General features: G+C 34.2%; 1 protein-coding gene across 1 annotated transcript in view; it reads right to left on the bottom strand.

Annotated features, from left to right (window-relative positions):
• LOC112058315 (headcase protein) overlaps window positions 1-15304 on the bottom strand; it is a 105143-nt gene that overhangs the window by 56315 nt on the left and 33524 nt on the right. Inside the window, exon 2 of the mRNA XM_024099037.2 lies at window positions 12481-12577. Coding sequence (XP_023954805.1) covers window positions 12481-12577 — 97 coding nt within the window. The remainder of the gene's footprint in view (window positions 1-12480; window positions 12578-15304) is intronic.

A 15304-nucleotide genomic window follows, 5' to 3' on the forward strand; every position in this document is an offset into this window, starting at 1 on the left:
CACCATTGTGACCACCATTTACTATGACAACAATTCCATATTGTCTACGCCTAATAAACATAATCTATGCTACAATATTACAAAGAGATAAACTTCGTGAGTTTATGAGGTTGTTAGAATAATCTGGATCTACTGAACCGATTTTATTTTTTTAACAGTACGCTAAATTTTAGTACGGGATAAAATCGCGGTGTGTCTGCCTAATAATAATTTACGAACCGCGTCTTCTTTAATACGGAAAAGCTAAAAATTTTGGTTTTGTTATTAGCTTGTTCTTCCCTAAAATTCAAGAGAAATTAGAAGAGGTTAGTAAAATTTCTAGTACTGCAGCAATTTGTAAAAAGACGGTAATTTTTAATACTATTATGTCCAACTAACAACAAACATTTTTAACAACAATAACCTAATACTTACTCCTAAATAAATTATTAGGTACTAAACAGTAATATCCGACTACCCTCGTTAACTTGCGGGAATACAAAATGTATGCATTTATGATAGATCTTACTTAATAATGTAGTGCATTTGTATACAGTATTTTGGCCCGATATCAAACATGTTTAACCAAAATATTATTAGCGTTATCGAGATAATAATAGTATCGGTAAAGTTCAACGAACGCTCTACTTCTATTCTGGTAACTACAAGTTGCTACACGAAAATACCACGCTATATTATTTCCCGGAAAACTTACTATTATAGTGAGAATTTAAATGTATCATGAAGTATTATAATTTTTTCGTTAACTAACTATACTCAGAGGCACAACTCCGCCCACTAATATGCGCGCGTCATATTAAAGTGGGCGGATAATTGTGCCTCTGAGTATATTAAATTTCAACGGCGTAACACTAGTGGACGCTTGCGATTTCGTCCGCGTAACAACCCTTTATGAATGTTCAAACTGATTTTTACGTAATTTTTACGCAGCCGACGATCATAGTTCTCGAAAAGGAATATTTTTCCCGTTTTTGCTACATTACTATCTATCCAATACAAAAAAAATTCAATTAGACCTGTAAATCCAAAAATAAGCGCTTTCCACTTAACAAACAAAATCTTCAAGTACCTATATATAATATTAACAAAGTATAGTTTATCCAAAAATTTACAAATTTCATCAACAGCGTTCAGTTAAGAGATTAATCAAGCATAAATTGTCGTTTAAAGTCTAGAATTGAACTTTCATTTTGTACCTACCGTAAAGTCATTATCTTGTCTGGGACTTAATTATCACTTTCTGATTACAAGCTGCAGAATCTAATGAAGTCTTCTTACAGTTTATTTAGCACATCTTAATAGGTAGGAAGTATTTTAGAAGGTGGGCGGGCTTAGTCACGGCGCATCGATATTTATCTGCGTGGTATCTAGTTACATAAATAATACAGTAGAAGAAACTAAATACTGTCATTTAACTATAATAAACATTTTAAGCATCACTAATTTCGATAATATAATAAAATATACCAAAATGTCAATGCAAAGGGTTTAACAACAAAAATTAAACCGACTTCAAACCACTAAAAAGCGAAAAATAACATCGTATATGATACCTTCTGATCACTTTGAAGGCGGTGTCAAGCTAGTCGTCGTAATTATAGCCGTTTCTGAAAGAACTTTCTTTGCATTCTAAAACTTCATGATTTAATCAGCTTAAATTAATGCATCACTGTGTCCTACAAAAAAAAACATACCTACACGTCGAATTAAGAACCTCCTCCTTTTTTTTGAAGTCGGTTAAAAATAAGTAAACACTAGAATAATTAGGACCGGTTTCACCATCTTCTAATAACAGTCTGATAGTCTTAACGTAAGGTTTGTAATTTTTTGTATTTCAAATTAATTCAAACATAAAATTTGACAATAAGCTACTACTACTATCTACTATTTACTACTACTTACTACTACTTACTACTTATCAGAAGGTAGTGAAACAGTCCTTATTAAAAGTAAATGAGAGACATATTACTAGAAGTGTAATAATGATTATCCACGTCATAATATGTAACTTATCAATCACAGTTCACACCTAATAATGCATGGTATTAAAATATAAAATTGTGTTATTTTAATGAGTCACAATTCGGATGGCAGTGTCGTTATGTGCGTGGGAGCAAGTGTGGGACGTCATGATGCACTAGCATAGCTTTGAACATTCTGCAAACACTGTTTATACAGCGCATAATAAATTCTGATAAGGAAGAACTAAAATAGCTGAGACAGATTTTTTGGTAGAGGTTCAAGTATTTTGCAGCACCAACGTAACAATAATCACATATGTGAGAACTTGAGTAAAAAAATAAAATAAGTATAAATGATACAACCGCTGATAGTGAAAAATAGTAAACATTTTTAAATATAGCGATTTTCAGAATTCGATACACTTTGTACCTATATGCAGCGCTGTTAAAATAAATTAAGATAAGGCAGAAATTAATAACTGAAGCCAGAAGTTCAAGTTATGTTAGGTGTGAATTTTTTTGGAGCACCGATGGTGGAGAGGTAGACAGAACACAAGTTAAATCGTAATAATAATAATCAGAATTGTGATAACTTCAGTAAGTAAAACGATAATAATAAACACTCTTAATTCACATAAGGGAGGAACAGTTCCAGAAGGTAGGGTAGAATTACTTTAAGAGTTTTTTGCTGCAAATATTTCACTGACACTTACTCAGACTACTACTTACTTGGTGAAAAAAGTAGATAATAACAATAGCAAGCAGAATTTTGAGAACTTAAGTAAAGAGGTAAACGTAGGTATAAATGATACAAGCGCCGATAGTGCAAAAATGTATTTAAACACTTTCAAATATTTAACGAAATTCGTAAAATATGTAAACAAGGTACCTACACCCTTACCAAGATTGAATTCAATACAGTCCGATGGCAACAGAAACCTGCTCCCGTGTCCGCTCCATGTATAGCAATAATGTTTTCTTGAAGTGGATACTTGCGATAACTTCATAAAAAGTTGATCAGAGACACACGAAATGGTGGAACCAGTAGTCGTTGGGCAAAGTTCCCAAGCTAGCCATTTATAGTGTTAGTGCCTATAAACGATTTCGAAAACTTTGCTTAGCTGGAAGAAAATGTGCAAGATGCAAACATTGCACCACAGCAATAACTGCCCCGATTAGAGCAATGCCCCATTTGTACGTTGCGTTCTGTTGCGACGTCGTATCGTCAACGCTGCTTCGTTTTCTACATATTTTAAACTATCCGAAGTGCCGCGGTTTCACGCGAGCAGTTCCCGTTCCGTGAAAATACGGGGTTAAAGTATAGTAAAGTATACAAATAAAGTGACTTACTATTGGTGATAAAATTTCATAGTCGGTTTAGTCGATCCAGAGATTACCTCTACCACCTACAACCTCACAAAATTTATTTTATCGCAGGCGACGTTTCAACAGACGACGGACAGTGCTCATTTATTTTGTATGTATTGTTAAGACTGACTGGGTGCGTGCATCGTCCTCTTGTGCTGCGACGTCGTGCGTCAACGAAACGCACGTATGACAATACGCTGTGTTGATCCGTTGCCACAAGGTAAAACACTAACAAGGCATCATCCTTACACATGCGCTGATTTAAGGGTTAGCAATTTTAACATAAATCTCGGCTTAGAAATAATTACGTCAAGTTGTCTTACGAAACGATTGATATCTGAACTGGTATGAGATTGCACGTCATGCTAACATCGAGATGCAAGTTTTTCTGCGCAAGAAAGTTGCACTACTACGAGTTATCAGGCGTCCAACCCTATTGTATCTATTAGCTGGCTACTTTCTTATTTCTTGCCATTTACGGTTCGTTGAGAAAATCAAGACGCATTTGTAATAGGTATTTGTAATAATCTAAAAAAAACTACTAGACATGTACTAGACATATATTAGTTGTAATGTACTTAATCATTAAAGTATTCCACAACAATTTTATAAATGTCTACAGCGAACTGACTTTAACAATTCGATTATAAATAAAAACGCATATATTTCGATTGTGAATGCTGAGTCATAACTGCATTAGCAAGATAAAATCCAATTCAAAAAAATCAGTCATGGCCCACGCAAAAATTGAGCACTCGGAAATGTTTTCAATTTAGCGAGATCCGATTTATCAATCCAATGCGGAGCCCGAGCCAAAATGATAAAGCTATTATCTCATTGTGTGCTCGGCAAGACGATTTAAAAGAAAAACACAGTGCTAATCCACATGGGAAGCCTTGAGCGGAGTATCGGGTGATACGCGGCTGTGGGCTCCGGCGGATTTAGTTACACGGGCGACCGCGCGCTTGCCGCATCTCTTTCCGATTCGCTCATGCTATTATTGTTTCTTTCATAGTAATACATCTTTATAGTACGCTAACGTTTCAATAAAGCAAAATATTTTGTTTTACTTGGAGTCGGTTTCACTATAATAAGGATAACATGTCGGTTAGTCTAACTAGCTGCTGTCACTTTCTTACTTTATGTCCAACTAGCTGACGCCCCATTTCACCTACGTAGTTCCCGTTTCTGTGAGAATACGGGGTTAAAATATAGCCCAAGACACTTACAATTAAAGTGGCTTTATAATAGTAAAAAAGCCCTACAACACCACAATCTTTATAACGAGTAGATGAAAGACAAAGACAAAACTTGTGATTGATATATAATGCACTAATCAGAAAATGGTGAAGCTGGCCCTCAGAGTTTTATTTTTGATTTCAGCTTATTAAAACAAAATCGCTTCTCGTCTTCCCTCTGTACTCTTAGTTATTTTAAACTATGCAACAGATTTTAATGCGTTACGAATAAGTAGTGATTCAAGAGGAAGAATGATTTCCCAAGTTATGTCACATATCGCAGGGTATTGTTCTGGTGTAACTAGAAATAATTGTGTGTCATGATGTAGTAGTAAAGATAATTTCTTTCTTTTTTGATACGTATAGTTCAATAAATAATATCGTAGTTCAGGATTTCGCTGCGAACTAAGTCTCGAGTCGTCCATTCGGTATCTAAATGCGTAGTTAATTCAAATATATCTTTTTGAATTCTCAGTACAGCTACAAATAGGAGCGTTAGCGCGATTAAATGCTTGCATAAAACTATGTTAGGTAAAATGAACGAAAAAGCATTAGCCGAGCTATGTCCAATGCGACAAATAAGACAAATGAATCTATTAGGACATTTTAAGAGGTTGCCACTCTTTAGCCCTTTAGCCTGTAATAGCCACATACGCCTTTTTAGAAAGGCTCAAAATTCGTCAGTTATGGTCTTACTATGCCTAGGTCCTGAGTACAGTAGTCAATTATGGAGTTTGGTCTGAGTTGGCTTTGGAAGGTCAAGGATTTTGGTCCGTCCAAGTATAAAACGTATTTTTTTCATATTTTATTTACACTTAGCTTCGCAACAAGTCTTAGAAAAACACTGTTAAAGACTTTTTTTGAATTTTTTGCGGTCATTAAGAGTATTTACGACGCTTAAGGAATTGAGCATTTTCAGCAGCTGCGTTTGGGAAATGCGCCAGAGATGAGGTGTTGCTAACGTATCTCCGCAGGTTGCGTTACGTTACAATTTATTCTGAGACAATCGAGGATCTGGACCCTTGGAACCTGCTACCTTCAAAGCTACTACGCTCCAAACTACATAATAGGCTATTGTGGACACATTTTTAAATGATCTTAAATTGTTCATTATCGTTCTACCAGATTGAAAAAAAAACATCATATATTTATTTTTTGTGACGTCACAAAAAAATGACATGAATGACAGCGTTTTTGTTTGAAAAAATACATGATTTTTAAATTAAGTCTTTTAAGAAATCCTTAACTTAACATTAATATCGATCGATATATTTCAGACTCTTATTCCATGTAGGTACTACTTGAAATTAATATTATTATTTGATATGAGTCAACTACCCTATTTGTCCCGTATCTACTTACGTATTGTAATCAGTTTTCCTAAAATGAGGTACGAGTATGTCTGGCTAACACAGGCTACAACGTTTGATCGTGAGTGGATAAAATCTGTTTAAGTAGCGGCGATGTGAAAATCGCTTGCACGATGAATTCATACGCCAGGTTTGGTATGTGCCGCTAACCGGTCCGATCAATATGCTGGTAGACATCGGCCACCATAAATAGAAGAAGTGGTCGCGGTCTTTAATGATGTTGCTTGCAAAAACGTGCCTCGGTTGTCACTATTATCAATCACTTTGTAACTAAGTATCGTTTCACTGCTGTTACTACACGCGAGAGCTTTTAGAATTAAGAAATTGAACGATGCAATCAAATAATTAATCTACACTAATCACTAATATTAAAAAGATGTATTGTAGGGTTAATCTTTGGATAAGGTGATAGCTACAGACGCGATATATAAGAAATTAAATATCACGTGCCTCAAATGGTGAAGGAAAACATCGTGAGGAAACCTGCATACCAGAGAATTTTCTGAATTCTCTGCTTGTATAAAGTCTGCCAATCCGCATTGGGCCAGCGTGGTGAACTATTGACCTTCTCATTCTGAGAGGAGACAAGATCTCAGCAGTGAGCCGAATAAGGGTTGATAACGAGAATCTCTGGATATACTAAACCGATTTTTTAAATTCTTTTACCACTAGAAAGCCACTTTATTTGTGTATATACAGACTATATACAGTGGCTGCACTTCGTCAATGCAAAAATGCTCTGCCTACCCTGAGGAGTCATTACGAACCTGCTTTGGGGAAGGAATTTTCCGTTTTGTAACCAAATTGTATATATAGTACATATCCTAGTTAAACATATATTATATTATCCCCATATTCTCACTGGAACGGGAACGGGAACGGAAACTGTCCAGCAGCAGTTATAGGTGAATAATTGATTGTAGCTAATAGAGAAACACATTATCCGGTAAAATAAATAATTTGAAAATACATTTAAAACACATTAAGGATTAGTATTTAACCACATCCAAGTCAAAGGAGTAAAAAATAATGATAATAAAATGTACATTGTAAAATTTAATCCGTGGAATTTTCATACAACCGAGTCACTATAATAAACATTCTCGAGTGGATTATTTTTGATGAATGGCAGCGAGACTCTTGATGTTGGTGGAGTACCTACGGCTGCCGCTTACGTAAATAATCATTAATGAAAATAACGTAACGTAAGACTCGGTTTCGGCAATGATAAATAGAAATGAATCATGATAATAATAAATTTATTTCCATGACAAACAGACATAGCCAAAGAACAACGTCAACCAGATCGGCTGATCAATTCACTAACTTTGATGTTATCATCATTATCAACCCGTATTCGGCTCACTGCTGAGCTCGAGTCTCCTCTCAGAATGAGAGGGGTTAGGCCAATAGTCCACCACGCTAACCCAATGCGGATTGGCAGACGCAGAGAATCAAGAAAATTCTCCGGTATGCAGGTTTCCTCACGATGTTTTTCCTTCACCGTTTGAGACTCGTGGTATTTAATTTCTTTCAATTTTGATCAGTTAGCATTAAATAAACAGTGAATGATCACGTCACTTAAATTACTAACAAATAGCTAGTTGGTAAATTTTGTAAATATTTTCTTGTGTTTCTGTTTTGCTTGTTTTCTTTTATTTTTGTGGTGTACAAATAAAGAGTATTAAATAAATAAATAAATATATTCACTAAGACAAGTGAAATTTAAGAAATAGGCTGGCTTACAGTTAAACCTTTAAGTAAACTTCGTTTTTTTAGAATTGCAAAATCTTATAAACAAATATGGCCGTATTCATCACTGACATTAGTTGTGACGTCATCCTAGGGATGGACCGTTGATGAACTATATCGAGAATTAACTACTACTAATCGAATTTTATATCAATTGTAAAAAAATCACTTTACTTAAAAACTCACTTCTAAGTTGGCAACACTAATCACACAGTCAAAATACGCGCGTTATTAACTATCTACCTCTTTCTGTTGCATATTAATTAATACCTATCAAATAACATTTTTTCACTTGTATCTGTTTGTTATAAATTAAAAGAGTACTAAAAAATTTAGGCAGTACTTGTTAACGCATTATCTTTTTTTAACATATAAGTACGTAACTAACTAAACAGCGCTATGAAAAAAATACTTTATTCAAATTACTCAATTACGATATCGATACTGAACGGAATACATTCGATATTTACAATCGGTAAATCGTTCATTTTTAATCTGTGGTGACAATTTTACTTGGCACAACCTTAGAGAGACGAAACGTCAAATTAACATTTAAATGTAATCTGTGTGCATAATTTCGTGTTTAATTTCATTTATTTCTAAAAATTTTGATTAAACCCTGTGTAAATTAAAAAAATGTTACGTTTGTATGATTCTCCATAGGTGGATTGTAAAGAACAAAGTGTTTGTGCGTGTTTTAATAGTTTGATGGTTCTGAAAACTGTTATGAAAGTTTGGCATCGACAAAAGGGTTTGTTTATTTACCAAATAGCGCAATTCAATCTGGACATGGTATAGGTACGTTTCACTCTGAATCATCATCGTCGGATGTTGACTGTAATCTACTGTTCATCGGTTTTTCGAGAACACCAAAATATTCCCTATTCATAATGAACTTAAACATATCTCGTTCTTAAAAAAAACATTTTCATTTATTCCATTTTAATAGAGAAGAATATAAATACAAACACGATATTAAAAATAAAAGACTTAATTTAAAGAATACAACGGATAAAATATGGGAAACACAAAATAGTTTCCCCTGGTGGTATACAAACGAGACTCTGTCACGCGAAGCGAAGCGAAACGGGTGTACAAAACAATACCGCTCGTGTTTGTGCGATAAAGCTGAGAGAGAATGGTTTAAACTATTGGTTCCCAAAGTGGTCCAGGTGGACCTCCAAGGGTCTACGGGAGACTCAACAGTGGCTACGTTACCGTCTCTGAACTTGTATCTAGTTTCATGCTGAATAGGGCGTTTTCTAAATAAAACAAGTGAGTTTTTGAGTTTTGAAATTTTTCGAGTGAGAATGCGCTGTTAAAAACTTAAGTTTATGATTGGACAACTTTGCTTTTTTACATCCACTCACAGCACAATAAAAGCACAAAATTTTGAAAATGGTAGAAATGTAGCTGCATGGGGCCAATCGAAACCAGCTAGATAAGAAAAATAGTTTGGGAACCTCTGGTTTAATCTATTGTCGTGGATTAGTACTCAAGCACGTCGCATCTGATTAATAAGGCGCTGTTGATGTAGATGTGGCGAGAGGCAAAGACGTGGACACGTGTTCTTATAGACCAAGTATGGTAGTAATGTGGCACTGGTGCCGGCATGTTACGGACTATATACGCAATTTATGCTTCTACACACATTTTCTATTTACACCGTTCTGTGTATGTTTTGTTAGAGATATTTGCGACTCTAATTGAAGAAAATTAGAGCCAGTTTCATCACTTATAGACAACATTTATCATTGTCATCTGATACTAATATTACAAAGAGCTAAAATTTGTGGTATTGTAGGGGGTAATATCTGAATCTACTGAACCTATTTTGAAAATTCTTTTACCACTACAAAGCCATGTTATTTGTGAGGACTACGCAGGTGAAACTGCGGAGCGTCTAAGTTTAAAAGTAACAAAACTTATGGTTTAATTATCTGTCACTTATCAGAAGCTGATGGTGAAACCGTACAATATTTAAGCACTTGAAATAAATGAGAATTAAATCACAGGTGAGAAATTTAATGAAAATTTTGGGAAAGATTGCTAAGAGACAGGAGACGATAACATAATCATGGAAACTGTAAACCAAGTACTAACTGCAAACGCTGGTAATAAATATCAAACAAACGGCGAGTAAAAATAGAAACAGGCACGGCGGGCGGGCGAATGACCGTCAGTTGACATACAACGGACTCAAGGCCTTTGCGGAAGTTCATCATGATTATATAATGATTTATTTATTTTGCTATCATCCGCGAAAATTCGGCGAACCCATGCGACAACGTCACCCAGGTCCGACAAAATACTCTCTACGTACGTTTCACCCCGAAACCGGAGCATCCTCAGGAGATGTTGACTCTACAACGTGCAATTGCAAAGTGTCGTTTTCGACCTTTGCTTCGTCTTTTATAGACCAAAAAGTAGGTGGGGGCAAGAGGTGGGCGTTGCCAAGATACTCATAATATAAGCGATTTATCTCGCATCGCATTCGAATGCGATGCGAGATAAAAGGTCGAAAACGACACTTTGCAATTGCACGTTGTAGAGTCAACATCTCCTGAGGATGCTCCGGTTTCGGGGTGAAACGTACGTAGAGAGTATTTTGTCGGACCTGGGTGACGTTGTCGCATGGGTTCGCCGAATTTTCGCGGATGATAGCAAAATAAATAAATCATTATATAAAAAACAATCAAATTTAAACAGAATTGAGCAATTGTATGTTAAGCGTTCCACGAATATTCGCAATAGAATTACATTTAGATTTCACAAATCGGTTTCAGTGCTACAATTGATTTAAATTATAACATGCAAACGTTCTGTTAAAATAAAATATGATTTCATTTAAAATATAGTAACATTGCTCAAAGTAAACACTTATGTGTTAAGTCAACATGAGTTCTGTGAAGCTTTAAACGCTAACGTAATTTGAGGTGTACTTTCGCGGCTACGTGCTTTAAAATAAACATTTGAATTCAGTAGAAAAGTCCGTAAGGCAGTCGTAAAACACCTACTGGAGCGATTAAATTACACCAGAGTAACGTTTATTTGGTAGAAAACGTGGAGAGGGTCACACGGCGCGTCCTGTGAGGGCGTTTTATCGCAAAAGTGTCAGGCCAGTGTTTTTATGGCACCTCTAACAAAAGCAAACTTTCACCTGTGTGAATCTTTTTCAGTGATAAACATATTTCAGACTCGTATATCAGACTTTGTTGTTAAAATTAGATTAGAGACAGAGATTAGTCCTAAAATACAACTATTATATTTTACCTACACTTAATAAAACTTGAAATAGTTTACAGACATGAATATTGACGTAGACTGTTTTGTAATCGTACAATTTGTTTCATTAAGTCATTTATAAAAATCTCTCTATGGGGGTTTGAGTTTTGTAAATTACAGCTCCCAGAACCATAGGATTCTGATGTAAAGCACTTCAATTTATACAAAATTCATAATAAACTCCGTTGAATAGAATCAGGTAAAGAAACACAACCGTAAGTGGTCTAAGTGGACGTGATGACGAGACTAATGAGTTAAGAGATACCTAAACCACTAAACCTCTTGCTGCAAATTGTTATGAAAAGAAGTTTCTGCATGTATGAATGGGGGTTAACATAAGATCCTTCATGTGAGAGATTCTTTTTATTAGAATGTACTCGTATGGGTTCAGGGTGGTGTATTTCTATTTATTCTTGTTAATCATTATTTACTAAAAAGCTTAATCATAGGGGTATGGGTGGGCTTTAAGTAAATATAGCTTTAACAATTCAAGTGCTTCAAAGAATTATAATGCCTAATATACTTAAAAATAATAAAGCACAATGTGATGAATATTATCATCAGCTAACTAACGGGTTAACTGTAACAGTAACATCAACAAACTAATATGGTATAGCAATATAGTGTACCTTGTGAAAAAAATTATCTGACCATAAGTATGATGATGATGAATGATTTGAAAATGTGAAACTAGATGCTTGCAGTATTTTTGTGAAGTACAAAATGTTGATCATATATGTGAACAGAATCAACTAGATAGATCCATATTGATATTTTTTTTCCAAATGACCAAGTAACTTTTTTAAGTAGAAGTATATAACATTTTATGCAATAATAATGTTCATTAAGATTTAAAACGATGGTTTTACAAAGAAAAATAGCAATAGGTTTTAAAATACAGAAAGCGATGTGTAAACCGTTTTTTCTCGTCTGCCAATCTTAATCAGTTTCTACTCCAATCGATAAAGTGCTTCAAGTGGATGTCATTATTTAGTTACAATGAATTTATGGCCGAGAACCCGTTGGGAGTAATTTAGCATGTCACCCCACAGAAAATATCCAATTTAAAAAAAGTGCGATAAAGTTTAATTCTATTGTCTAGCAGAGCTAGTGCGTGACTGTTATATCACGCGATGGCAAGTGAAGATACAGTTTGAGATAGTCACGCTTTAACAAGAAAACTAATTTCAGTAAATTTCCAATAGATTTGCAAGCAGCTTAGTGCTGAAACTTACATTCATACGGAGGTATGACTTAGTATAAACGCAGTTGAAACCAGTCTACAACTCCTAAGTTCCTAAGCTGATATAGTAATCTAACTAGACATAGTGCACCATAGGGTTCTAATTCTGAACACCAAAAAGGTAAGAAGTTTTTGTTTAAAGAAATACTGGACTAAAATGATGCCTAATGGAAAGCAGTAATGCGATCTAAGGTGGAGCGCGCTTACCAAGAAGAAGATGTGTATTCACTTTTGTTTTGAAAATGTTTGAAATTGGCACTTACCTTTATCTGATATGAGTTCACTTTATGTTTGGGTAGAAGGTTGAATGTAGAGAAGTCCAGTCTTCGTGAAAAGATGCCATTCGCACCGGCGCCAGCTCTGAGGAAAGAAAACAAAAATTTCACTGAATAAAACGCTTTTATAACTAAATTAAATATAAAAATATAATTAATCAATACAAGTAAAACTACAACATGTTCCATATATCCATTATTGATAACGTATGAAAAATAAATAAACATTTCTAAAAATAATGTTAACGAGGAAATAAAGAAACAAGATAAAATAATTATATCGGCAATATATTTCACGAGAAACGACCAAGATAAAGAGGAAGTTATATTAACAGATTACGAAACTGAGGAAACTGTGTTTAAAATAAAACAGCAACGAAAGATATATTCCTCTAACTCCGTGATTACAACATTATTATCAAAAAGTTTTTTAGACAAAATTTAACTCTTAGTTAACAAAGATGCATATTTTAATTCAATCAATTTACTTAACAAATAAACAAAATAGAATTATTAAAAAAAAGAATGCTTGTAATTAAATGAAAACGTTAACACTTTTAAACGAACTATGTTCTGCAATTTACGACTTTCGGCATTTGTGTTGAATAATAACATTATAAATGTTTAACTGGTACAAAACACGTTTATAATTTATTAGTTCACAATCATACTCGTCTTACAATTTTTATATGTATAATTACCGAATCGACTTACTTAATAATGATAAATAAAGCACTTGTAATTTATATTCGGTATTTAATACTAAGCAAACAACAGCTCACAATTCATAATGGCTTATTGATACAACGGTTAAGAATATCAAATTCCTCTTTTTATATCAGCAAAAAACATAAAGAAACATTGTGCATACCAAGACCATCTAACCTTGTACTTTTAATAAATACTGAGCGGTACAAATATGATTGTTGACATTTTAATAAACTCATTCAATTTACAGACACCGAAATATTTCTTGCCGCATCTTGTTTATGATAACGTTACGTAAATTTATTTCCAGCATATTCATGCACGTGTTTAATGTACATGTACCTTCGAAGAGTCGAAAATTGAGAACAAAGACAGCCAACCTTATTAATAGCGCAATTCGTTGCCGTGCGACCCAGAGTTTTATCTTTATTGCCAAGCTCCCCAAACATATTTCCCCTGACAAGGCGATCAATTACCGAGTATTGCATTAAGAGTTTGGACACGAAAGCACTCTTATAAGATTTTTTATCTGAACAGTGAAAACGGTCACTGAAATGTGCCAGACTGGGCAAATCTCAGCAAGGTATACTTTTACGAAGAATAACACAATAATAGAGTAATAGATAAAAACACAATAAAAAAAGAAAAACATTTTGATAGTCACAAATTCATTCGTATGGCGTACATTTTTAATCCTTTTACTTAGATAACAATCAATATAAGAACAGGCATCTCTTCAACTTCATGGCACATCGGTGGCGCAGCACGAAAAGCAAAATAAAGCGTCAAGGTTACGCGAAAAAACTGGTTTTTTCATTGCCAAGGCCAGTTGAATTAGATACCGGCTCTCATATCTCGTTGGGGCGTGTCAACATAGCATTGTGTATACATTTGCGTCGAGATAAAAAAACGGTGATTACATTGTAGACTAGAACGTTTTATGTGTTTTGAACGTTAATTTTAATATTTTATAGTCAACTTATAGCAAAAAAAGCTTTTATATTCTGTATAGATGTAATAAATTATGTTTTTGTAGCTAATTCTAAATAACAAACTTCAGAAGAGGATAATTGAAACATTAAAAATAGTTACGTATTTAAATGAAATACACAACTGAAACTAATTAAAATGTCACGGGTTATTAGGTTTAAGAAAAATAACAAATTAAAAGTTAGTTTTAAGAATTTTCAATTTAAGGAAATAATGCATCCAAAGATTTTATACAAGTAGATATTACATACAAAACACGTTAGGCATATAATAATAATTTAAGACGTATTTTACGTGAAACAAAAAGTATGTTCCTAAAAGGCGGGCACGAACAGTCGAGCGGAAACACGCTTGGCTTAATATGGGTAACCTTGGGAACACAATGGCTTAGTTATATTAATGTAATCGACAAAAAACGGCGGTAAAATTGGTGGCCCAATTACATAAAAGGCAGTAGGGTTCGGTGACTATAATGCTGACATTTAAGACTATGATAAGAGATCTAAACGAGGTGTAAGGTCGACTGGTTAGGTAGAATAGATAAGTCAACGTTATTAAACAAATCTGACGTTTCTATTTAATTAATGGCTTTCAAAATGTCAAGCCACTATGTAGATATTTTATGAGCATTTCGTGTGGCTTTAACAGCTTCCTTGTGCGAAATTATGTTTTGCTGTTGTTACATACAAAACCTTCCGAAATTTCATAAATATATGTGGTCTGGTTTAGTAGATTTCTTAATATGTTTTGACGTCATGCTTTGGATCTTTAACTGTTCGTTATACCTTATTAGATTTATGATCGTAGATCCACTCTACTATTAAAACGTAGACGGAATGGCCTTCGCAAAATAGACGAATACATGTATCAATAAGTATGTTACACATGTTTTAGACACCTGCATGCCTATTGTCACTTATTTGCGGTACCAGATGTATCATGTCAAGAAAGGATATTGCAGACATTAATAAAATCGTAGGAAAAATACATCCCAACAACTTAGAAAACAACGAGCCTAGGCCATTTGTAAATCTTTGAGGAGGGAATTATGTAAAAATATTCTTTGCACCTCGTTTTATTTTCAAATGCAGCATAATAAAGACCTTGTTTACGA

This window comes from Bicyclus anynana, chromosome 9, assembly GCF_947172395.1.
Source record: "Bicyclus anynana chromosome 9, ilBicAnyn1.1, whole genome shotgun sequence".
Lineage (NCBI taxonomy): Eukaryota > Metazoa > Arthropoda > Insecta > Lepidoptera > Nymphalidae > Bicyclus > Bicyclus anynana.